General features: G+C 51.8%; 1 protein-coding gene across 6 annotated transcripts; it reads right to left on the minus strand.

Moving 5' to 3' along the window:
- Positions 1-904: 904 nt before the first annotated feature.
- Positions 905-23,392, minus strand: SERHL2 (serine hydrolase like 2). 6 transcript variants are annotated; one of them, XM_075010341.1, is made up of 13 exons: positions 23,243-23,392; positions 20,298-20,447; positions 20,094-20,207; positions 18,593-18,634; positions 17,453-17,472; positions 17,145-17,219; positions 14,166-14,249; positions 12,272-12,384; positions 11,814-11,893; positions 11,233-11,267; positions 9,069-9,145; positions 3,078-3,171; positions 905-1,348 (listed from the first exon to the last, which is right to left on the minus strand). In XM_075010341.1, exons 2-13 carry the CDS (start codon positions 20,443-20,445, stop codon positions 1,229-1,231), a joined length of 1,002 nt encoding a protein of 333 aa, XP_074866442.1. In that variant the 5' UTR covers positions 20,446-20,447; positions 23,243-23,392; the 3' UTR covers positions 905-1,228. The 6 variants fall into 6 exon arrangements, with proteins under 6 accessions (XP_074866442.1, XP_074866452.1, XP_074866433.1 ...); XM_075010351.1 differs by lacking the exon at positions 23,243-23,392 and adding an exon at positions 22,654-22,779; XM_075010332.1 differs by lacking the exon at positions 23,243-23,392 and adding an exon at positions 22,658-22,772.
- Between the last annotated feature and the right edge of the window lie 1,837 nt (positions 23,393-25,229).

Genomic DNA, 25,229 nt, shown 5'->3' on the forward strand with positions numbered 1-25,229 from the left:
CTGTCTGTATAGCCATGTTTGGTGGAGGGAGCCCCTGCAGAGTCCTGCTTCTCTTACAACCCTCTCCTACCCTTCCTTTCTAGCACAGGTGAATGTTTTTTTTGTTGTTTTTTTAACAGCCCAGCGCTCTTTCAGAGCAAGTGTCCCCTTTTTACTGCAGCAGTGGCAGCTAGGCTGTTGCTTGTTTAGCAGGTGGGAAGAGCGAGTCCTCTGGATTATCTTTGGTGTCACTTAAATCCCGATGCATCAGTGCAGCTTTGAGTGGACACTGGAAAATGCATCAAAGTGGTTGCTTTTCATAGTCTAACACTGTGAGAAGCTCTGTATTCCTACAGGGTTGTCTCTCTCCCTCAAGTAATGCCACCCTCTACTCCTATCCTAATCCTAGACAGCATGTGAGCAAAAAGCCACTGTAGTTTCCCCAGATGCCTCGGACACCTGCCTTCTGGGAAGGGGCAAGCTGCAGCGGCTCACCTCTCAGGCTAGAATGGGTGCTGCCTTTGCAGCCTCTGTCAAGAAAGAAGTTCCCTGGTGTCTTGAATCTACATGAATGTTGGTTCACAGACTTGAACTAATCCTGGCATTCTCCCACCGGATGCAGCCTCTCCTGTAACCCATGAAGGGGCAGAGCCTGCACCAGGCACCCAGCAGCTGTGAGTGCTACTGTGCCAGAATATAGTCATGTCACTTCTGGCTAAATCACTAAATGAAACAAGAAATGCAGAATCTGATTTGTTGTAGGAGGCAGCTACGAGCTGGAGAGAGGTGAAATGTCATACCAGCTCAACGTGGTCACTTGTATGTTTATATGTAAGCTGTAGGTAGTGGTGGGGAAGTATGTCTGGGCTTATCCCTCTGTCTTTCCAGGGCAGCAAATCAACAAAACTCACTCACACTCTCTCTCTCGGATTGACATTTCACACGGTTTAACAGGGAATTGGACTTTATATGCAGAAGCAGTAACGGGAAGTGGAGGTGCAAGGTGGGGTACCTCCCCAGCTGCATGGGAACACCAGTTTGCTCAGCTCTTTCCTGAGGAGACTCCTCCATGCTTGTCCAAGTCCATAGGCTCAGCTGCGGATTGAAAAATCATGATCAGCAAAACTTCAGGGCCCAGCCTCCTCAAGGTTTAGTGTGCGGCAGGTGAGGCTATTAAGATTCTTGCTCCGGTCACTGGTTCTCTTTGCCCCAGGAAGCTGGTAACCAAACCCAGATGCAGGATTGCTGGCTACAGTCTGGCTTTGGAGCTCTGGTCCCTCTTTAGGAAGACGTTGATGAGCCCAGCTATTACTTCAGGCTCATTTAGGTGGACAAAATGATTCCCAGGCACCTTGGCTAACTGGAAGCGCTAGAGGGAGAGAACACAGGAAGATGTGAATAGGAAGGAGGACTTCTATATGCAGTCAGCGTGTGGCACTCACTGCAACAGGAAGTCAGCAAGCTAAATGTTGGGGGTACATGTTTTACTTAAAGGTCATTAGCAGATGCTAGAGCCATGCCAATTAATATAAGCATCTTGTGCTTTGAGGTTGTGAAGATCAAGTGAGATGGTTCAACCCGCAAATTTCTTCAGCAGAGAGGAGAACTGAGCCTGGGGCCAGAGGCTGCTGTAGACACAGGCAAACGAGGCAGCAGATTCAGGGCATGCCAAGCCATGCACTGCCCCACCCTAGCTGCTGTGTGGGGCTGCTGCCTTACTGCTTCCTTAAGTACTTTAAGCTGATTTCATAGAGGACTAGATCAAAGTCCTCAACAGCAGCCTGCCCATGTGCACAGACATCCACATGGACCATGCAGCTTCAAGGTAGCTTAACTCCTGCCAGCTTGGCCTGAGATCAGCCAGGGAAGGAGGGCCCTCCCACTTCCCCTAGTGGCAGATGTGGCCTCCTGCCTGCCCCTCCTGTCCTACTTTTGCTTCTCTCTAGCCAGGGTGTGCTGTTTCAGCCCCAGCCAGCCCGGCTCACTGGGATCTAGCCCCCGTATCCTACCCCACCACACCATCCTCACCTTCCTGTTCTCCATCTCCTGTGTCAAGCTCATTTTCCACATGGCAGCCTGCACCCAGCTATCCCACCCCTTCTGTCTCCTCCCCAATACACTTGTTAAAATCTGGCTGGGATGGCTGACCACTAGGTCTGACTGCTTCATACCAGCAGCTGAGCCTTCAACAGCTGGCTGCTTAAAAGGCACAGGGGCTCCTTGCTACACTAGTGACTAGTCAGGTCTGGGAAGCAGAATGGACCCATCACCCAAGGGCCTCAGGATCACTAGCTAAGAGGGTAAGTTTGGGGAAGGCAGGGGCTGCAGACTGAGGGTAGGGGGCTCCCTCAAGGGACTCCAGAATGGTCATAGCTCCCCTCTGCTTTCCACTTAGCTTATGAACCCTGGGGTCTGCCCCACTCCCCTGCGTCCTGTTCTCCCTAGTCTTCCTCCCATCCCACTCCATTTCTCTCCTCCAAATCCTGGTTCTCTCACACCTCCATATCCCACCCCACCCAGGTATTTCATTTCTCCCCCCAACACTCCTCCTCCCCTGCCTTTGTGGCAGGAGTCTCTCACATCCTGGTGCTATTCCCTCTGGATTGACACCCAAGGGGTTTGCTTGGGTGGGAAGCTAGACCCCCCCCTCTACCCCCCCTGCAGCAACAAGTGCCAACACATGGTGCTCTCAGCTAGATCTCTAAGGCAGGGCAGCTGGTTCCTCAGGATGAAGGAGCCCAATGTGGGGTCCTTCCAGGCAGCCTCTTACTAAAGGAACGCATTATTTGCTATGCTCTTGCTCTGAAAGGTAGGCTTGGGGGTCAGTCAGGGAGATGCACCTGTCTGTATGAGTGGTCTCCTTTGAAGGAGTCTTTTAGGTCCCACACATCTTGGTCTAGCAGTTGGTAACTGGGGGCTCTGGCTTCAAAGCAAGCAGGCAATTGGAATGAGGCAGGGTGTGAAATTCTGGCACTAAAGCTAGTGCAGTTGAATGCCCCAGCTGGAGGCTGGTTTTTGGAATGAGTGTCCACAGGAAGAGTTATTTCATAGGTGTTGTTTCTGTGGGTCTCCACAACTAGGCTGGTGCTTGCTCTCACCTCCTTCAGCATAGACTGGAACATTGTGTGCAGGGACTTCACAAAGTATGGGAAACTGTTTTCCACTTCAGGATTAAAAATTCCATCCTGGGCTCTAGAAAACAATTAAGGTTCTGTGTAAGATCCCATACATCTAAGGCCAATTTGCAGCTGATCTCTTTCCCTGAGAGGCAAAGAACAGACAGAAATTGGACTAACTCATTTTGCCTTCCGTGATCACATATGGGTGGATTGGGACTGGACCACACAACTGTTGTGGACACCGACAGTTAGACTCAGAGCTGAGTGAGGGGAGAGACCAACGTAGGAGTCCATTACCCATCAAAGCCCCTGCAGAGTGCATTGAGCATAATGCATGTACTCAGGAAATTACCCTTCTCAGGCCTCATCTCTGTGACAGTCAACCTTTTAAGAAAGCAAAAGCCAAAAAGGCTTTACACCTAGGATCTGAAGACCAGCTTTACCCACCCACACTCCCCTCCATCTCTCCTGTGTGGCTCTCCACCCTCACCTCCAGTGCACATGCATAATTTTTTTTTAATCCACTCAATCCAGGCCATTAGCCACCTCTGGCCAACAGAGGACAAGGGGGCTTTAAGAGCAGCTGCTCAGGAAATGCTAAAACAGACCAGTTACAGAATGCAAAATAAACCCCCCAAGAGTATTTTTGCAGTTTCCCAATGGTCACTTTTATGGGGAGGCTGTAATACCACATTTCTTCCACCAGGTGGGGTAATGTGAGATTACAAGTCCTCTCCCCCAAGTTTCAAGATGGCCTCTCCAGACAATACTGGTTTCAACTGAATCCAGAAGGATCAGTTAGACTCCCAAGCACATGTTCTTCTGCAGTACAAATGCCAATAACCAAGAGAGGCAAAACCAGCTGGTTTCCCCTCTTCCATTTCTCCCTCAACGTCTAGTGGAGTTTTATTTCATATTTCACAGAGGCGCTCCGAGGTCCCAGTCAGAGAGGCAGTAAATGGCACGCTTGCTAACAAAGCAATGGCCACGGTGCCAGCCCTGCATGTCTTGTCCTCTGCGAGAAAGCAACAAGCAGGGGAGACAAGTTATGAGTTACTCGTTTCACCTCATGTGTGATGACTGCAGGCAGTGGAGAAGGGCTTAGGGGGAGGTAGTGGCAGCAGTCTTAAATTAGTTTCAGTGATGGGTTTTTCCAACTCGGAGAGGAGAAACAGGTAAGCCAGGCTAGCATCACTGGGAGAGAAACTTATACAATGAGAAATAGTTAAGGAAGAGTTTTAAAGACCTTCTCAAGTTTATTGATATTCTGACACTGAGTCCCTTTGTAAAGCATAAGATCTACTGCTGGTCAGGGCTTTAGAAGAGGCAGGTATTACAATGAGCTCCACTTTTGAACTCCTTAGTGGCTCCTTGGGTTGCCCCATCATCCCTCACTATTGGTAGGTACAGTAGGAGCTACACACTTCAGGCCCAGTCAGGCTCCCGGTGACATGAATATCTTTGCCATGCACTTCACTGGGGTGAAAGCAACAAACTTCATGACAGTTACTGGCCTATTGCACCCGGGATCCCCGCCAGCTCTGTAAATAACTCCTGCATCAGCATGTATTTGCTTACTTTCACCTCTGCACTTCACAGGGAGCAGAACTAGTCTTTTAACCTGCTGTTTGCCATCTGCTCTACATCACGCTTTGATTCAATGCCTGGCCAGTCCTCTACGAATGCCTCCCTGGTGAGACATTGCCATTGATCACCACATGCATGTTAGCAAGGTTTGCCAGCAACTCTGAGAGAGAGAGAGAGAGACAGACCTAAACCTGAGAAATGCAATGACACTGCTCACACACATCTTGGAAAGGCTTAGATGTCTTAAAGTAGGACCCAATAACATACTAAACAGGCCCCCTTTGTCTCTGCTTTGCCATATTTAGTGCGTCTTCCCCTTAAAAAGTGAAAAACTTTTTTCAAAATATCATTACTTATATTACAGTAGAGCCTGCCCAAAGTAAATCTGCTCATTGCCTTAGTGCTCTAGCTTGCAAGTTTTTCCAACAAAACATTTTCCAAGTTTTTTAATAGCTTTAGAGATTCATTTTTGCTTAATTTTTCACATTAAAGGTAGACTCCAAAACGCTGCTCTCCCGCTCAGCCACTGTAATCTTGGAGTGCAGGGATGGGGATGTAAGGAATGTGGCAGCAGGAACACAATGCTGCTGAAGGCTGGGAGGAATGTGCCTCCCAGAGCTCATTTGCATGAGAATGCAAAGGCATGCACATGTGATACCTTTCAGGCAAAGCCTAATGGCTAGCAAGTAAGCCATGAGATTTTGTCTATTGTCAACACATTTTTATAAAAATCACAATTTATGCCCACACTCAGTGTGGGAGTTGTGGGATCTCACCAATGCTCTGGGTTGTTGTGCAGGACAGGGCAGTCGCCACAGCTGTTAAGACTTGATTACACAGGGCTCCCTGGTTTAAAGCATTGTAAGGCAGAAGCGTTAGTAAAGCTAGCTTGCTGGCTATGTAGTTATAAATCTGACTTGATTAGTTCTCCTTACTTGTTGAAAGACAAAGTTGCATACTCAGGTCTTAATGAAACTCCATGTTAGAACTGAAATTATGGAATAGCCCCTGAGGCCATACAGAGCTGAAATCACAGGGTTCTGCCTCAGGATGATTCCCCAGCAGATGTCAGTGGGTTGGCCAGTAGGAGGAGTGACAGACAGCACGACCAGTGGGTGGCTGGTAAGGGAGCAGTGGACAGACTGATGGCATGACTGGCAGGTGGCCAGTAGGAGGAGCTAGTACTGCCTTGGTGATGCATCTGTGGGCTCTGGGTCCAACTGCACCGAGAGAGGTACACCCTGTAACTGTGTGTGGGGAGAGGGCAAAAAGCCCCAGCAAGAGACTTGGTTCTATAGCGTATGGAGATGGTATCTTGTTAAAGGGGTCTGTCTCTCCTTTGCTTAGATACACTGCATCTGTCACTGTGAACTTGGGGTAGGTTGTTGTCATTAAATAAGCTGTTTCTATCTTAGACTCTGTGCTTGCCGGGGCGGGGGGGGGGGGGGGGGGCGGGGAGAGAGAGAACGACACTGCTTTACAGGCATCCAGCAAGTGGGGTGAGATTGTCCCAGGCCACTAGGTGGGGGCTTGAACTGGTTGGTTGTATCCTTAACAGGAATCCCCTAGGAGCTGAACCCGGCCCTTCTGGCAGGCACCTGGCATTACTAGAAGGGGCACAGGGACACACCCCTTTTAATACTCAAGCTTCTCCCACGGTTATTCCAGCCCACTCCCGCAGTGCTAGTGTAAACTGGGTTGGGTTAGATTTACAGGAGAAGCAAGCTAGCAGCAGAAAACAGCAGGTGACATCCACACCCACCCACACACCATGAGTTGAGCAATATCACACAATGGGTATTTCCACCATGAAAGCTCCACTACAAAGATTTCTCTTTCTTCCTTCCTCCCCATAACAGAGCAGGGTAACAAAGGTTACAAGAGTGATGCCCTCCCTTTCCTGAGTACTCCACCTCTTTCAGAAGCTTGATTTTTCCAAGTCTCACCTCACTTACAACAAAATACACCAGTGTCAGTGTCACACTAGTACTGACAAATTCTTGACTATGGGGTAAGAAGAAAATTATAAAATAAATCCACTGGAACAGGAATATTGAACTTACATTTCAGTGCATTAGTGTTTTCATGTAGCCTTTTGTAAAGCTACACAAATATTTAGATGAGTTGACGTACAGAGGGATACAATGAGGTCTTTTGGGGGTACATGTACCCCAGCGGAGAACCGGAGCACAGGTTGTACGTGTGTCCCCTTTGGAGTCTGTGCATACAAGTCCACAGGCACAAGCTTTGAAAACCCTTTTAATCAGGCATCTCCAAGAAAAGGGGGTGACTCCACCTAAGCCTGGGGATAAAGGATAAGGAAATCCACCTTTACAGGTGGGATGATCCCCCCTGCCGCCCATTAAATCAATTAAATTTAGTTTCAATACTTCAGATGCAGCAGGGCAGGGAGCCCCTCACTCACTGGGCTACTTGCCGGGCCAGACCCCTCCACTAGGCGTGGCTCGGCTCACCCTTGCCAGAGGAACACCTCAACGCCAGCCTTCCTTCCTCTGCTCACACATGGGCGCCCGCTGTAGGTGCCTCACCATCCAAGCACTCCCCTCCCCCGAGGCTGTGCTGGGAGTTCTGGAGCCAGCTGTACTGTGCCCCTTCCCAGACGTAACTTGGGTAAGGAGCTGTTTTTGGGCTGGCTGCACGAGTTCCCTCCGTCCTGTGCTCTCAGCACAGCCCCAGGGAGCTAGTTCCACCCCCGCATGCACTGTGACCCCTTCCCACCTGTTGGGAGCACCCCCCCAACCCACCTTGCTGCAGCAGGAGGTCAGAGCGGGGGTCAGCAACCTGCAGCTCCAGAGCCACATGCAAGTCTAAGAAGTCACTTGCAGCTCCAGACGCTGCTGCCGCCACTGACTCCTCTAGGGCTCTCTACTGCACCCCCCCGGGCAAGGCCAGGCTAGGCCCCAGAGCTCATGCTGCTGGCAGGTTACTGAGCCCAGGACACGAGAGAAGTCCAGGGGGAGGGGCTACACTTGCCCCAGCCACACATGTCTCTGAGCAATAAAATGCTCAGAGCTGCAGGAGCGCAGTGTACCCCTGTGTGCGCACCTCCTTCGCAGCACTTTGACGGAGAAGCGTGTAGTGTTGGCAACGGGGGCGGGGGGCAGCTCCAGCAAGTCGTGGCGTTGGATAACAGCAGGGACAAGGGGCTGGGGGTGCCCGGCTGCGGAGGAGGGAAGTGGTTTAAAGCAAGAGGGGCAGAGGGATTGGGTTAAAGTGGGGGAAGAGGCACTTATAATGTCTTTTTAAAAGGAGGTACTTTCTCAACAACTCTGCCATGAAGCCACAGAGAGCCCCATGCCAGTCCCAAGCCTGGATGAAGGAGGAGGGTTGGTCAGATGTGTGTCGATGCACCTGACTGTCAAACAACACCACGAATGAAATCTGATGCCAGTACAACTAAATAAGAGATGCCGGCTCGGACGTCATCTGGACGAACAAGGTCCGTGATACCAAATCGAGCGATCGGGGTTGGGTCGGTAAGTTGGCTACTGAAAGAAAAGTACAGCTAACATGTACGCTATCCATTGGAACATGGAACGTCCGAACACGGCGGGCAACTGGAAAATTAGAGCTGCTTTGGAAGGAAATGGAGAGATCGGCACAATGGACGGTTCGAATAGGAGAGGCAGACCCCATAGAGAATGGGTAGATGATGTAGTAGATTGGTGTGGAGCTAGTCTACAGAAACTAAGCCAGTCTGCACTGGACAGGGAAAGATGGAAGGAAATAGAGAGAGAGGCATCAGACACCAATGGGCGTATTGATGATGATGACTTTCTCAACCTTTTTTTGTAAACACCGGTGTGGAGGGTTGAGGTGAACATTGCTCCTTCCTGCTTAAGAGCCTATCCCCAGGTGCAGCATTTTCCTTCTCCTCATTTGCTCTCCAACCCAGGGATGAAAATACCTTAAACTTTCTAACTGATACAAACCATTGTGTGCACTGTTCTTAAAAACAGGGGCGACAAAAAGTACGGTTTGAGGTTATTTATTAAGGACTGTCTCATACTCACATGCATTGCGGCTCTGGAAGCAGTGATTTTGTAACTGAATTTGAAAAAATGACTTTTTGCTATTTTGGTTGCAGACCCCTGAGGTAGGTAAAGGAAACTGAGGAAGGGGTGGGGCCTGCTCCAGGAAGTGGCACTATGGCTCGGTGAGAAGCAGCCAAGCACAGCACTAGCTCTGTCCCTTTGGCGTTGTGTCTGAGCTTATTTAATTCCGGTCAGCATTCAACCCCTACCTCTACCACCCACACATGAAGAGGTTTTTTATTCAGCCCAGCCCTCCAGCACACCACCCACCCTGGGCATGGTCTGGTAGAAAGGGGCAGGCAGCGGGCGTTGCTTTCGCATCACTCACATGATCATTAGGACGCTGGCTTGGATTTTACTCAAGAAGCGCGCACACTGTTCCGGCGTCAGGGCATCTTGATTGTTCTGCAGATCCAAAGACAAACGGAGACATTAAACACCCGTAAATTCAGAGGAAGGGGCAACTGTGCTCGCTGGCTGGCAGGGAACCTGACTTTTGGAACCAGCGAGGCTGACAGCCACCACGCAACCTGGGGCAAGGGGAAGGAGGGCAGCTTCGTGCCCCCCCAAAGGGGCGGGGCCAAGGGCACTCAGCTCTCAACACTTCCTGGACCATGGTGCTGCCCCCTCCCCAGCCCTCGAAGCTGCAAAGAGCAGCACCCCGGCAGCCACTCAAAGGGGCCCAGGGCTCTGGCTGCCACTGCTGCTGAGGTAGTGGCAGTGGTGGCTGGGAGCTCCGTGCATTTGCCCCACTTCTCCCCTCCTGTCAGCAGGCCTGTTTCACATTACAGCCTATTGGCTAGGCTGGGGCTTGGGAGAGGCTTACTCTCACCGTGGCACGGGGCAGGCATACACTGCAGTCAGGGGCTGATTGCAGAGTAGACTGACAGACGCACTGGCTAGCACAGGATAGCTAAAATTCCAGTGACGATGCAGCTGCACAGACACCGGCATAGGCTGTCCAAGCCTGTCCTTAGGAAATCCCATTAGCCACAGTGGGGTTCCAAAGCTGAACGGTAAATTCTCTCCACTAGGTTCGGCCCCGCACAACTGCAGAAAATCAACCTTAGGTACGTGAATACTATTGCCGGAGTCAACGCACTTTAGGTCAAGTTATTGTGGGGTTTATGTGAGAAACTCTCCTGTCAGCTTAACTTTCTCCCCTCACGGGGGTGGGGGGGGACCCTATAGGCCCTACTGCAGAGTGATCCGGGGTCAGATTGGCAGGTCTTCAATAGACTCACTAAATCAACCACTGATGCTTCAGTCTCAGAGCCTCCATCTCAGCTGTGGAGTGGATGTTGCTTGAGGGCAAGTCTACATTACAGGGACTGATCGATCTAAGCTATGCAATTTGAGTTCCATTAGTAGGGTCACTCAAGTCCACAAAGCTCAGATCTACTCAACACTGAGCCCACCCTGTACTGGTTCGGCAGAAGCAGCTCCCCTGGTAACTGCCCTAACACCTTGTGCTGGTGGAGTACTGGAGTTGACCAGAGAATGACTGGTGGTTCATTTAGCTTATCTGAAAACCCCCTGGTGGATCAGTCGCCACAGAGTTGATCCACTCCACAGTGGAGACAAGCTCAGAGTGTAACCCAGGCTCCCAGAGGGATCCCTGTCACTTAACTTAACATGGTGGGGGAAAGCACGGATGTGATGTGACCTAAGCATGGGGAGCAGGTAGAAGAGGCAAGGGGAGGCAATGTCTCCTCTAGCTGTTAGCGCTCAACTGCTCCCCTCACCCTATCCCCCTCCTGACTGTTCATGAAGGCTCCCACTGCAGGCAATTGCAGCTTGCAGATGGCGCCTCTTCCCCATAGCGTTAACTTAAAAGTGAAAAGCCCTCCAGCTTCCAGACCTATGAGCATAACATTAAACCCATAAAAACTCTTAAGCAGTAATGTCTTTGTTTCACTGAGTTTAAATATGAGAATCTGGGCTGGTTACTTTATGAAAGTTTAAGAGTATATTTAAAATATTAAATCAGCTTAGAAATACTGGCTACGTCTACACTTACAAAAAAACCCAAAACCTTTGAAATGGCCATGCTAATGGACCAATCGAAGAATACGAATAAGGTGCTAAAGTAAATATTCAGCGCCTCATTAGCATGCTGCCAGCTGCAGCACTTCGAAAGCGCCACGGTTCATCTACATGGGGGTCCTTTTCAAAAGGACCCTGCCAACGCCGAAATCCCCTTATTCTGATCCTTATTACAATCTGTCAAGCAGTGGAAAACGCGCTCCATCTCCTTTAGCAAGTGGTCCCCACCCCCCCAGGCCCAATGTCATTTGCCACATTTGGGTTCAGGGATTTGGCTGGAATGGATGAGCTGAGAGAAGAGGGAGAGGGGTGGTGTGGAAGGGCAGAACAGGGCCAGAGCCAGGGCCACAGGCTGGGAAGCTTGCTTCCCCAAGCAGAGCTTCATCCAAGGTCCTTTTCCTCTCAGCAAAGGGCCGCATGAAGTCAGAGAGAATATGAGCACTCACCACAAGGGCTCTCAAGTCTCTATTGTACACTAGGCCTGGGAAGAAAGGAGAGAGTTTAGACACCACAGGGTGGAGAGTCACCTTGCGGTTCCAGCTCCCCCTGTAGTTTTAGTTACCCCAAGATCCGATTAGCGTTTTGTGGGGCCAGAGCAAGTGAGAGCCCATCTCTCCCCTTCCACCTGCAGTTCCCCACCTCCCACCAGGGTCCCGAATGGGATAAAGAAGCACCCATTTTTCCAGCCCTCCCCAGTTGACTGGGACCTCTGAGCAGGAGTCCTGTTGGGCCACTGGCTAATCCGCCACTGCCGAAATCTTATCTCAGGGATGTGGAGAAAAGTCGGACCTGGGGTTTCTTCTTTGTATTCAAGCGTTCAGTGGATTAAGCCCCAGGAGAAAGGTGGGCTTGGACCATACTTGTCAGGAGCAGGAAGCTGCCCCCTCCAATTTGAGTCACCCACTCAGATGTGGGGCTCACGACCGAGCTGCCCCGGCTCTTGGGCTCAGGCCAGGGTGCAGATGGCACTCCCCAGGCCTTTACAGCCAGCTGGCCATCACTCCTCTGAGCAGCTGAGGCACCTTACCTCCAAGCACCTCAGTCGCTCCTCGCTGCAGTAAGATCCTCCCGCTCTCTTCAGTCAGGTGGGTGTTGACTTCCAATAGCCTAGGGAAGACACAGCATGTGCTGTTGAGGGGAGTGGGAGGCAACAACAGAGAGGGTGATTGGTCTGCTCCCTCCTACCTCCTCTCTCTAACTAGGACAAGCGATGGCCAACATATTCCAGCCCCACAGGAGGCAGGGGGCTGGCAATGAAGTACAAATTCCTGCTCAGATTCTGGGAAATAATTAGTGGCTGATTCTGAAGGCAGGGGATGGTACAAAGGGGTCAGCTGCTCCTCGTGGTTCCTGCCACCACTAATGCTGTCCAGGAGAACATCCACCTGTAACAAGAACTCTGCAAGGGCAGAGGTGGGACATCTGCCACAGAGACCAAACCTGGTGGGAGTGGGAATGGGGCGGGGTGGGGGGGAACATACACACCTCTGCAGTGCTTCTTGGGGGCTGCGTACTTTAGGGGGCTGAGCCTTGTTCTCCTCTAAACTCAGGAGCCTTTCAATCACCCTCCTCTTAGAGTCCAGCCATGCCTCACTCTCCTAAAAATGAGAAATGCCAGAAACACAAGAGACTGTACTCTTTTATAAACACCTCTCACCCGCTAGGATCTCCCAGCACATTTCCAACTACAGACAGCTCATCAGAAGAGCAACCGCTGGGCTGGGGTGGGTAAACAGCAGCACCACACCGTGACAGTGATGAGCAGGTGGTGATCAGAGGAGGACAAGGTATTGCCTAGGACAGTGTTTCTCAACTTTTTTTTTCTCCCCCGCAATATAAAGTACCCCTTTAAAAAAAATAAAGCAACACACACCACAACTGTAGGTATCTGTTGAATGAATGCAGGGAAAGGGTTAACTCCTACAGAGACAACTCTCTGCAGGGGGTGGTCAGGTGAGCCAATTGGAGGGAGAGAGACTTTTTTTGAACTATCAGAACGAAAAAGCAGTCCAGTAGCACCTTACCACCCAATAAATTTGTGTTAGTCTTTTAAAGTGCTACTGGACTGCTTTTTTGTTCCGATAGCATATAGACTAACACAGCTAGCTCTCTGTTACTATTTTTTTGAACTAAGAACAATTGCAGTCTGAAGGGCTTTTGTCTGCATGACTCATGCAGCAGGGACAGAGAAATAATCACGCCTAAGCAGTTGGAATGAATCCAGTAAATATCCCAGCTATCTCAAAATCAGCCACAGGTATGTAAGGAGAAGAGAAATGTATAGATAGACGTGATCGGGTTATGATTATTTTGGATTTGGTGCGGACTAACTTTGTTTTTGTTGCTCTGGTTAATGATTTGATTCTTTCTCCTGTAACCTGTAGACTCAGTCTCAGAGAAGTAATTCTCTGTTGTGCAACTGGTATGATTTATTTTCTCATTTTGCAAATAAATTTCCTCTTTTTTTTAAAAAAAAGAAAAACAAAACAAAACAAAAACAACCAAATGATTTAATTCTTGTGTCCCAAGTAAGGTCTATGTATATGCATGCCTTAGACTTAACGGCCAGCTATCAGCTTATAGTTCTGGGTTTCTAAACTCTCTCCTATGGGAGGGTTAAGACCTTGGTGTTCCCCACAGGGAGATGTCCTGATTGGGTCTTCCTGGGTTAAAAGGGTTTTTAAAACTCACTCGTGTGGTGTCAGTGATTACCCCCCAAGGTCAAGGAATCGGTCATCTTAGGGAGCTTTTTAAGCAAAGCCTTTTAGAGGGAAGGTATTTAAGGGTTGGATTTTGGGTTTTTTTGGCAGGACCTCACTTTTTGCACTCACAGTGGGGATCAGCCCTGTCAGTATCCCCAGACTTCTCTTGCATATACCTAAGGATACACGTACCACCAGTTAAACATAGTCCTGAGGTAGTCTGAGGTCTTGAAACAAGCGCCAGTCAACCTGTCCAAATTACTGTACCTTTCTCAGGAGTCAGATTTGTTTTGTCTACCACCAAGTTACACCTCTCATAAAAATAACTACTTACAAAAACATGCAAAAATATCACAGAAGACTACTTCTGAAAACTTGCTGGCTTTCTACCATCTCATCAAATAAATGAACCGGAAGAGGAATATTGTACTTACATTTCAATGTAAGGCATATGAAGCAGTAGAAACAAGTCACTGTCTAAATGAACTTTTAGGTTTTACTGACTTAACTAGTGTTTTTATACAGCCCGTTGTAAAACTGGGCAAAATATCTAGATGAGTTGATGTACTCCCAGAAGACCTCAGTGTACCCTCAAGGGTACATGTACCCTGATGATAAACACTGGCCTAGGACACTACTACCCATATGAGCAAAATATGAGTTCTTTAGTATCTCACCTCTGACTTGGATGGCTCATCTCTAGAGGGAAGAAGGGAGGTCAAGTTCCTTCGCTTACCTAATCCTGGACCTCTCTCCTGACCCTGCCAACAAAAGAGCTAATTAGACTCATAGAACACTAGGACTGGAAGGGACCTCGAGAGGCCATTGAGTCCAGCCCCCTGCCCCAATGGCAGGACCAAGTACTGTCTAAACCATCCCCGATAGACATCTATCTAACCTGTTCTTAAATATCTCCAGCGATGGAGATTCCACAACCTCCCTTGGCAGCTTATTCCAGTGTCTGACCACCCCGAAAGTTAGGAACTTTTTCCTAATGTTCAACTTAAAACCCCCTTGCTGCAGTTTAAGTCCATTGCCTCTTGTTCTGTCCTCAGAGCCAAGAACAAGTTTTCTCCCTCCTCCTTATGACACCCCTTTAGATACCTGAAAACCGCTATCACGTCTGCCCTCAATCTTCTCTTTTCCAAACTAAACAAGCCCAATTCTTTCAGTCTTTCTTCATAGGTCACATTCTCTAGACCTTTAATCACTCTTGTCGCTCTTTTCTGGACCCTCTCTAGTTTCTCCACATCTTTTTTGAACTGCGGTGCCCAGAACTGGACACAATACTCCAGCTGAGGCCTAACCAGCGCAGAGTAGAGCGGAAGAATGACTTCTCCTGTCTTGTTCAGAACACACCTGTTAATGCATCCCAGAATCATGTTTGCTTTTTTTTTTTAAAAACAGCATCACACTGTTGACTCATATTTAGCTTGTGGTCCACTATAACCCCTAGATCCCTTTCTGCTGTAGCCATACAGAATGGGGAGAGACTGTCTAGGAATGACTACATCTACACTAGCCCCAAACTTCGAAATGGCCACGCAATGGCCATTTCAAAGTTTACTAATGAAGCGCTGAAATGCACATTCAGTGCTTCATTAGCATGCGGGCGGCCGCGGCACTTTGAAATTGACGCGCCTCACCGCCGCGCGGCTCGTCCCGACGGGGCTCCTTTTTGAAAGGATCCCGCCTGCTTCGAAGTCCCCTTATTCCCATGAGCTGATGGGAATAAGGGGACTTCAAAGCAGGCGGGGTCCTTTCGAAAAGGAGCCCCGTCGGGACGAGCCGCACGGCGGCGAAGTGCGTCAATTTCGAAGTGCCGCGGCCGCCCGCATGCTAATGAAGCGCTGAATGTGCATTTCAGCGCTTCATTAGTAAACTTCGAAATGGCCATTTGCGTGGCCATTTCGAAGTTTGGGGCTAGTGTAGACATGGCCTACGTGTGAAACTGATTGTTCCTTCCCAAGTGGAGCACTTTGCATTTGTCCTTATTAAACTTCATCCTGTTTACCTCAGACCATTTCTCCAATTTATCCAGATCATTTTGAATTATGACCCTATCCTCCAAAGCAGTTGCAACCCCTCCCAGCTTGGTATCATCAGCGGTGATGCTTATTCGTGGGAGGTAGATGCCTGTCCTACTTGGATTTGGTGGATCTCATTCCAGTTACTTTCTCCTGGGTCACCAAAACAGTCAGAGGAATGGCCCAGAGATGACATTGGCAAATGGCCTCTAAGTGGCTTCCATCCATACTTCATGCGCCTATAGCCAGGCAAGAGAATTTATATCTTCAGATCCCATTTTACCAGCTCTCATGAAAAAGAAAAAAAGATCAGTTTTCCTTCATTCCTCAGCTCCTAGAGTTAAAAGGCTGAGAGATTATTTCAGCCTCCATTCTTACAGAAAAAGTAAGTTTGTAGCCCTCATGGCTTCAAAGCTTCAAAATGTGAGCCCAGTGAAGCTTACAGGCTCAATAAACAGCAAACTGAAACCACAAACTATTATTTTACATCATCTCATGACTTTAAGGCCAAATCTCATGGGTTTTGGTGAGCCTGACTCATGGTTTTTGAACATTTTGGGTTGGCAATACCAGCCCTAGGGGGTTCCAGACTTTTACTGTTGTTCATTTAGCTCTGTTCTGACCACTGCTGTACCTGGGGAAGAGAAAGGAATTGCTTCCTTACGTCTTTCCAGCTCGTTCCTTCACACTTTGCAGTCAGAAAGTGTCCTGACAGAGAGTGACCGACCATCCATCCAGGTTTTACTGGGACAGTCCCTTATTTCAGCTCCACGGAGAGCATTCCAACTTTTTTTTTTTTTTTTTTTTTTTTTTTAAACAAAAGGGGGCAAATTGTCCTCTATGTTGATCTGCCATTTAAAGGGCTTCCTGGGAGGGCTGGAGAACGGATGGGGCAGGCTCCTGATACAGCAGGATAAAGAGCTTCATGAGACTTCTGGAGAACAAGTTGGCCAGGTGCATTAAACAGTGTGAAGCCGCCGTTTAAAGAGCTGCCTGGAATGGCTGGGGAAGGTGGTAGGGCAGACTCTTCAAATAGCAGGGACCTACTGTTCGGAGACATCAGCTCCTGCCTCCACTCTGTCTGTGATGCTAGCCACAGTTGTCTTATGTTTAGTTTGTCATTTGCTTTGTTATGTGTTTGCAAGCTGCTTATACTCCTGCTTCACTGGACTTCCTCCCTTAAAGGGTATGATCTTCTATCCTCTTCCAAGCAAATACTACAGGAAAGAGAGGGTGGGGTAGTGCTGTTCCTCCTCTCCATTAGTTCAGAAATACAATTTCCACAGCTAGAGTAAGACCTTGAGTCCTTACGCTGTTTCTAGTGCCATACACAATTCTTTTTAGAAGAATGGTGTCCCAGACACTATAGCATACGGCAAGTGTAGTCTTCCTCGCCTTCTGCAACTCACAGAACTGCTAAAGAGGGTATCTTCTATGCCGCTTTACTGTATCTATTCTTGCTCCTTTTACAAGCACCAGCCTCATCTTATTTCACAGCTTGTCCTCTGATGGGAAGACAGCTGACAAACACGCCCCTCCCAGGCAGAACAATGAATGAACCTCCTGAGGTGGGTTTCTTTACCCTGTTGCATTTCTGTCCTGTGTCTGCCAAAGGGAAAAAAATCTCACCTGAGGAGCTGGAAAGAAGCCACAAGATTCAATCAGGATCACCTTATCCACCATCTCAGGGAAAATACAGGAGAACTGGAAACAAACAGCAATATTGTGAGAGGGAAGCAGAGAGCAGGGTTGTGGTCTTAGCTGGCCCAAAACATGCACAAGTCTCTTATGTGTCCTGTACCAGAAGAGGCTTCCCCACGTCTTGGGCGCAAATTTGTTTCTCTTCCATACAGGCTCTCCCATTAATTCCTTCATCTTATAGGAACCATTACCCTCCCAGCTGAGTCAGCCCCATGACTAAAGGCTGCAGTACTCACCATTCCTGCGACAGTCCCACCTGCGAGAGAGAGGATGACACTTGGTTTATACACAGCCAGCCCAATATCCTTCCCCAGAGTGACAGCTCCGATGAGGGTGCCAGGAAGTAGTGGTGGGGTGGCCTACTAGGGATCATTAGGCGTGTTGAACAAGGCAGCAAGACTCTCACGTGACGTTTGAATCCCAAACCACAAGTCAGTGTCTCTCTCAGTAAAGGGCTCTCTAGGAAAACCGGGTGTGGGGGATTTCCCTTCAAACCCCACACCTAGTCTGCGTCAGGGGACATCTGGGCTACTGAGGAGCTGCTAGTGAAAATGGTCCAGTGTTTTGGGACCCGGATGGTGCGGCTGCCGCTGGGACAGATCAGATCTGGGGCATCAAACCCACAGAGGAGAGGAACATTTTTAATTATGGTCTGTGGCCAAGGGATAAGTTTAGAGGTACTTGATCCCCTCAGTTCACAGCATTTCCCCACTGACGGCAATCGAGGACAGAGCATGGGCAGCAACAGCGAGGCTCTCAGGAAGCCCTGTTTTGTTATATTCAGCATCATTCAGATCACTTTTTGGCTTCCAGTGGGGCCTTCTCCCTTTCCTATTCTTCTGTCTCCCGCCCTTCACATCTCCCCTTTTTTTCTCCAGAACTAAGGTGAGAACGAGCCATTCTCTTCCTGCAGCACATCTCATTTCCCTCAGGGACTTCATACCCACCCCATCTGACACAGTGATGAGCAACTAAAGAGTTAGTGATATGTTAAGTGCCATTTTTACGACTGGAGTTAGCAACCCAATGAAAGCAATAAGAGGCTTCCAAGTGGTCACCCCTCACGGGCTATTGTTTCAGACTCTATCCCAGCTCAGGAAAGCAGCACTAATCGGCTGAAACCACTTTGCATTTGGTCTGTCTTCCTGGCACTCCAGAGGCCTAGACATTCAGTTCTGTTTCAATGAGAGCAAATTACGTGTCATTTGAGATGCATGTTGGCCACATAACCGTCAGGGGAGGGGAGGGATGGAGGGGTTGTTCGCACTTTGAGAGAAAGTTCTGCAACCTGTTTTCTCCCAAAATACAGTGTTGCATGTTAATCATTCACCAGCGTTTGCTGGTGCCAGCCTGCCACTGGGACAAGACTCACTTACCTAAACTGTGGCCCATTAGAGTAAATTGACTCCACTTCAAGGCTATAAAGCAAAAGCAAAAAGAGGCGACACTTGATTAAATACAGCGGCAGTCGTGGGTGGCCACTCACCCCTTCTCCACACACAGGCACCTCAAGAGAGCCTTCACTGATGTTTTGCTTCCCAAGCAGGACATAAAATGGGTTAGTAGGCCAGGCTTAGAGAGACCAGCCTCCCGCCTCAGCGCCTCCCAGTACTGGGCAGCCATTCCCATTCAGGGCAAAAGTCCCTGGGACCATCAGTCAGACAAAGGAACCTGGCTGCCTTCTGCACTGTAGGGAAAATGAACGCCACACTGCTTTGCTGTGGGGTATTCATAGGGAACAGGGCAGACAGAGCCACGGTCTCTGGGGAAGCACTGTTATTACTCAAGGGTATGGCTACACTTACCGGCACATCGACTCATTCAGGGTCGATCTTCCAGGGTTCAATTCAGCACACCCAGTGGGGATGCACTAAATTGAACCAACAGGGCTCAAAAGTGGACCCCTGTACTCTTCATGCTCATGAGGAGAAAGGGAAATTAATGGGAGGTCTCCGGACTGCTAGAAGTCTGGATCTTTTTGCCCCCTCAGCCCAGGGCAGCAGACACTGAAGCCCATGCACATTATCTGGCCCTGCCTGGCTGGAGGGGAGGGGAAAAGCAGCAGGGGGAGGATGTGGCCCCACATACTGCCACCTCCTCCACCCCACCACAAGCTAAAGCCAAACAGCCAAAAGCGCCAGGGGAAGCTCCATCCCTGCTCTGTCTTCGCCTGCAGACTCCGCCCCCACAGCACCCATTGGCTGGGATTTCTGGTCAATGGGAGCTGCAGGGAGGGGCAGCGCGTATAGGCAAGCGCAGAGCAGAGTGGGCTGTGCTGAGCCACCAGCTTCCCTACCCACCGAAGGTTGGCTGCCCCACGTAAGCACCCTGCACCCCAACCCCCTGCCTGGTTCAGAGCCCACTCCAGCACCCTAAATCCCTCACAGACCCCACACCCCAGTGCAACTTCCTCCTGCGAGTCCCCTCCTGAGCCGTAACTCCCACCCGCACCCCAGCCTCCTGACTTGAGCCCACTCCTGCACTCCAAACCCTTCGGCCCAACCCTGAAGTCCCCTCCTTCACTCCAAATGCCTCATCCCCAGGCCCACACCCGCAGTCAGGGCCCACACCTCCCCCTGCACCCACTCTCCTGCCTCAACCCACAGCCCCCTCCTTCACTCTGAAGCCCTCAATTTTGGCCCCACCCCAGAGCACTTGTGGGGGGTGGGGTGGGGGGCGCACAGAATCTAGCAGCTTCATGCCTCCAGGAGAGTTAAACCAGCCTGGACAGTGAAGCCAGGAGGAAAGCCAGAAGGTAACTGGTCATAGCTGGGAGAGCATGAGAGGAGTCCTGTCTAGCTGAGGCCAGGGGTGTCACTAACATGGGATCCAGGAACACAAAGCTCCCTGTCCTGCAGGTCCTGCCTGCCTGCTCACCTGCTGTCACCCTGCGGACCTCGCTCACGTAGTCCAGAAAGTGGTAAGGAAAGCCTGCAGGCCGGTGGGATGACAGGCCATGGCCCCCAAAGTCCATTGCCACATAACAGTAATCTGAAAGAGAGGCAGGGCAGGCAGGCAGTCACAGAGCAGCTTCCTTCCCCACAGTGAGCCAGAGGCTCCACCAGAACAGATCTGCCCCACCTTTAGGGAGCAAAGGGATGAGTCTGTTGAAGGTGTTGGCATTGTCCAGCCAGCCATGCAAGCAGAGCACAGGATAGCCTTGCGGGGATCCCCAGGTCTTGGCCGCAATGTGGCCCCAAGGGACCAGGAACTTCAGCTCAGAGAACATGCCTGAAACACAACATGCATCAGAAAGTGACATCATTCGCACGCTGCAACCTCATGACTCCATTTGGGTGCTGCAAGAGCCATCGCAGCGCTCCACACAGGCCGAGGGAGGGGCACAAGTGCCAGCTCTTAGTCACCCAGCAAACTCCAGCCTATACTTAGGTAGCAACTAATCTCAGAGGGGTCTACCACCCCACTCTCTGTCCCTTGTACTCCTGGCCTCTTGGTTGTCCTGCCTCCCCCTCCCCAGCATATGTACAGCCTTGGGCTCTCTCCACTCCCTGCCCTTATGTCCCAGCTGCCCCAGTTTCTTCAGGTCCAGTGAGATGAGATGAGCCAAGGAACATTTCTCCTTTAACCAGAGAAAGAGGCAATGAGTTATAGGGGCCTGAGGTGCTGGAGCACAATGAATATTCAGAGCTGGGGGCAATGCTTGGAGCCTGGGGAGTGCACAGAGGCCACGGAGACCCCCTCATTCCCAGGAGCATTGCCAGAGGGAGGTGCCCCCAGGCAAGCATGGCATCCCCCCCCCATCCACTTCTCCCTGAGTACACCCACTCCCTTCAGAATCTACCCCCTCCAGTTTCCGAACATCCTCCCAGAGCCTGCACCAAGCCACATCCAATGCCCACACTCCCTCCCAGAGCCTGTACCCCAGACCAAGGTTCCCAAAATTTTTTCCATCCATGTGAGGATTTTTCCTATCCAGTGTGGAATAATTTTACATGCAATGAGATGTGCAAATGTGCACCCTCAGAAAAAAAAAAAACAAAAAACTAGCTATGAGCACTCTGCTACTCAGATTGTTAGTCTGTAAGTTGCTACAGGACTGCTTTCCTTTTTTCTCCTAATCAGCAGCACTTGAATTTCTCCTGAGTGGCCACACAACTGCACAGCTTACACGTAACACTGCCCCAGACGCCCCATTTCCTCCCAGAGCCTGCAACCCAGACCCCTGCCTGCAGCCAAGCCCTTCAGAGCCCTCACCCTTGTGCATGCCAACTCCCTCACCAAACCTGGCCCCATTCCTGTATGTCAATCCAGAGCTTGACCAAACCCCCTCTCCCTCCCAGAGCCTCAGACAGAAGGGATTAAATACTGGAGGGGTGCGGCCTCTGAGCACCACTAAAATTTTTGCAAACCTGCCACAGAAGTGATTTGCTGGGATGTTCGGGGGTTTCCTTCTGGGGAGTTCTGACCCTACCCCCAAAGGTGTTTCCTTTGGGATTCCCTCTCCCTAGGTCACCAGCAGCTACCACTATCAGCAGGACTGCACCTTCCAGGGCAGCATGCCAGCAATGCTCTAGCTGCCAAGAAGGGAAGGCTTTCCTGATTAAGAGAAGGAATTTCATTCTCCAAATCCCCTCCAGAGAGTCAAACCTGGATTTCAGCAGCAGGTCGCCGGGGGGGAAGGGGGTAGCACCACCCAGCCCTGCCTGCCAATGGCAGAGACCATTTCAGCAGCGAGTGCATCTTGTTTTCACTGCCTCCACGCAGCTTAAAAGAAAAGTGGAACAAATCTACTAGAAAGGGTGAGCAAGGACAGGCTCTGCCTGCCCTTTCTCCTTTAGTACGAGCCCGGCTCTGTAACCTGACACCAGGCGGTGCCACCCCCCTCGTGGCCCCTGGGCACAGAAGACACTCCTCCTCTCACACAGGGAGGGAAACGATGGCCTGCCCTGCTGGAAACAACTCCTGCTGGGGTGGGCTGCGCGCCCACTGCTGGGCTCTGCCGGCACACTCTCCCCTGCGTATTCATCTCCGCAGTCTGAGAGCCCAGGGAGGAGCTCACCCTCGCCCCCCACCCCCCGCGCCTGACAACCAACATAAATCGCCTACAGTAGGCCCGCCAGGAGGAGGGAAGCGTACGGGGTAGAGGAACGGCGTACCGGTACCAGCACCAGGCACGCCTTCCTGGCGTTCTGCGTAGGGGAACAGCACCCGCCTCCCTCGCAGGAGGGAAGCAAGCGCTGGGGGTGGGGGAAGGCTCCGCTGTGCTGGCCCAGCTGCTCCGCCCCCCGGGGCTTCTCTCGAGCCAGCCAGGGCAGATCACAGCTCTTCGCACCCCCGGCTGGGGAACTGCCCCGGAAGACGTCACCCCCGGCCGGCACCCCCAGCAGCCGACGGGAGATGCCTAACTCGGACGAGCTGGGGGAGAACCGCGCCCAGTGCGCAGGGAGCGGAGGAACCCCGGGCAGCAGCTGCTCACCTACCTCCCGGAGCCCGCAGGGCTGCAGCCAAGCTCTCAGGCAGCCCCGTGCAGAGCCGGCCTTGTCCCAGCAGCTCCAGCCGGAACCAGAGCGGAGGACCGCCTCCTAGGGCCGCGCCCCTTAAAGGCACCTACCGCCGCCTGGCCGCACACCGCCCCCCGCGGGGCCCTTTAAAGGGCTGGACCGAGGGGGACCGCCACTGGGGCACTTCCAGCGCTGCAGGGGGACCCGAACCTACGCGGAGAGGCGCGCGCGGGCAGAGCGCAGCAGCCGTTGGTCAGCGCTCGGCGCCCGCCGGGCAGCAGTGTCAGGCGAGGCGGGGCGGGGGGGAGAGGGACTGTGGTGCCCAGGGGCAGCCTCGGGGGAGCCGCCTGTCGCCCAGCCAGAACGTGCCCAGCGCGCCGGGAGTCGGACCAAGCAGCAGGAGCCCTCTGGCGCGGGGTGCTCGTCGCAGCTGCGTGGCGCCAGCAGGCTGGGGGGGGCGGTTACTGGACCAGTGGGCGCAGAAAATCGCGGTGTGAGCTGGGAACCCTCTACCCCCCCGCCCCCGCAGTGGTGTTACCGCCTCCCCCTTTCCTCTGTATTTACCCCACTTAAGGACGGACGGGATCGGGATCGGGATCGCTGCTGCCTCTGCCACGCAACAGGCAGCGCCACAGGTAGGCCTCGGCCTGTCGCTCTCACGCTAGCCACCGCCCCGGGGGACTGGCAGGACAATCGGAGCCGACAGTCAGCCTGCAGCGTCCCCTGGTGGCGGCAGCTGAGACCGCAGCGTCACCTCTGGGCCACTTCTGCACTTTCATCGCAAGGGAAGAACAACTTTTCAGCCGCAGGAGTCAGAACGCCCTACCCTCAACCCATCTCTTCCCCCAGGCCCTGCCCTTCTGCAGGGCTCTGCTCCATGTACGTCTTCCCACCCTCCTCATTCTCCCTTACCTGCTCATTTGCACCCGCCTGCAGTAGGGGGCTGAGGTACAGGAGGGGTTAGGATTAACACATGTCCAGTTTCTTAACTGAGCACCTGGTGGAAAAGAGACCCTGGTGGCTCTGGTCAGTACCACCACCAAGGCCATTAAAAGTCTGCTGGGTGGCACAGCAGGGTTAAGGCAGGCTCCCCGCCTACTGTGGTTCCACATGTCCCCTTTCCAGCTGCTACACTAGGGGCAGCCAGGGGGCTCTGCACACTGCCCACATGCCAGCTCAGCAGCTCTCTTTGGTTAGGAGCCACAGCCAGTGAGTGCCGCAGGGGTGGCACCTGCGGATGAGCAGGGCACAGAGCTTCCCAGTCATATGTCCACTTAGGAGCCAGAAAAGAATCCTGCTGCTGCTTTGGAGAGCTGCTTGAATTAAGCACCACCCAGAATCTGCACTCCTGAGGCCCCCTCTGCACCTCAACATCCTGCCCCAGCCCTGATCAGCCTGATGAACCCCTAGATTTCAACCTCAAGCACCCTAAGTCCCTCATCCCTGGCCAGGCCCCAGGCCCTGCACTCCCAGCCACAGTCCTCACCACCTCTGGCATTTCAACACCCTGCCTCAGCTGGAACTTCTTCTCACGCGCACATGCACATGCACATGCACATGCACATGCACATGCACACACACATTCCTTAACTTCTGGCCCTACTGCAGAACCCACACCCCCAGCCTGGAACCTGTACCCTCTCCCGTACACCAACCTTGCCTCAGCCTGGAGTCCCCTCCCAAACTCCAAACCCCTCAGCTGCACCCCCAAGCCCCTTTGAACACCAAACCCCTCATCCTGGCCTGACTGCAGAACCCCCAACCCCAGCTGGAGCCCTCATCCCCTCTGGCATGCCAGTCCTCTTCCCCAGCTCAGAAACCTCTCTGATGCCAGGAACACTTCATTTCTGGCCCCACCCCAGAGCCCTCACTCCCTCCCACACTCCAGCACCCTGAGCCCCGATAGGTGAAAATGAGTGAGTGAGTGAGGGTGGAGAGCAGGAGGGATTGAGTGAGTTGGGGGCAAAACCTCATGGCAGGGATGTGACCTCAGGAGAGACAGGGCCAGGGTGCAAGTAGAAAGTTTACAACCCTAGAGGGGGTGTAGGCACCAGGTTCAGACCAAGGATTTGGAGACTGAGAGGAGGCTCTAGGCTGAGGCAAGACGTCGGGGTTGTGAAGGAGATGAGGGCCCCAGCTAGGGGTGCAGGATCAGGCCAGGGGCCAGAAATGGGGGAAGGTTCAGGGTGTGGGAGGAGGCTCCAGCCTGGAGCAAATGGTTGGGATGTGGGTACAGGCTCTGCAAAAAAGCATGAGTGCAGAAGGTAGCTCAGAACTGGGGCAGGGGCTTGGGATGTGGGAGGGGTTTTGGGGTGAAGGCTCCAGGTGGCGCTCATCTCAAGTAGTTCTCCACAAATGGAGCACTGTCCCTCATCTCCTAGAAGGAGGCACAGTCAGGAGGATCTGTGCCCTATCTTTACCTCCTGCAGCTCCCATTGGCTGTGATTCCTGGCCAATGGGAGCTGCAGAGCTGGTGTTTGGGGAGGAAGCAGTGTGCGGAGCTCCCCAGCTGTTTCTCCACATAGGAGCCAACAGCCATGTCACTGCTTCT

The sequence above is a fragment of the Carettochelys insculpta genome, chromosome 1, assembly GCF_033958435.1.
Source record: "Carettochelys insculpta isolate YL-2023 chromosome 1, ASM3395843v1, whole genome shotgun sequence".
In the NCBI taxonomy this organism is placed as follows: domain Eukaryota; kingdom Metazoa; phylum Chordata; order Testudines; family Carettochelyidae; genus Carettochelys; species Carettochelys insculpta.

Bases quoted from the DNA above. Each gene is read 5' to 3' on its own strand.
- SERHL2 (XM_075010341.1), bottom strand. From the start codon at position 20,445: ATGTTCTCTGAGCTGAAGTTCCTGGTCCCTTGGGGCCACATTGCGGCC. The intron at 18,635-20,093 runs GTGAGCAGGCAG...TTTGCTTTATAG, and splicing joins GGTCCGCAGGGTGACAGCAG to CCTTGAAGTGGAGTCAATTT. The intron at 3,172-9,068 runs GTGAGTGATGCG...ATTGTTTTCTAG, and splicing joins GCCAGCGTCCTAATGATCAT to AGCCCAGGATGGAATTTTTA.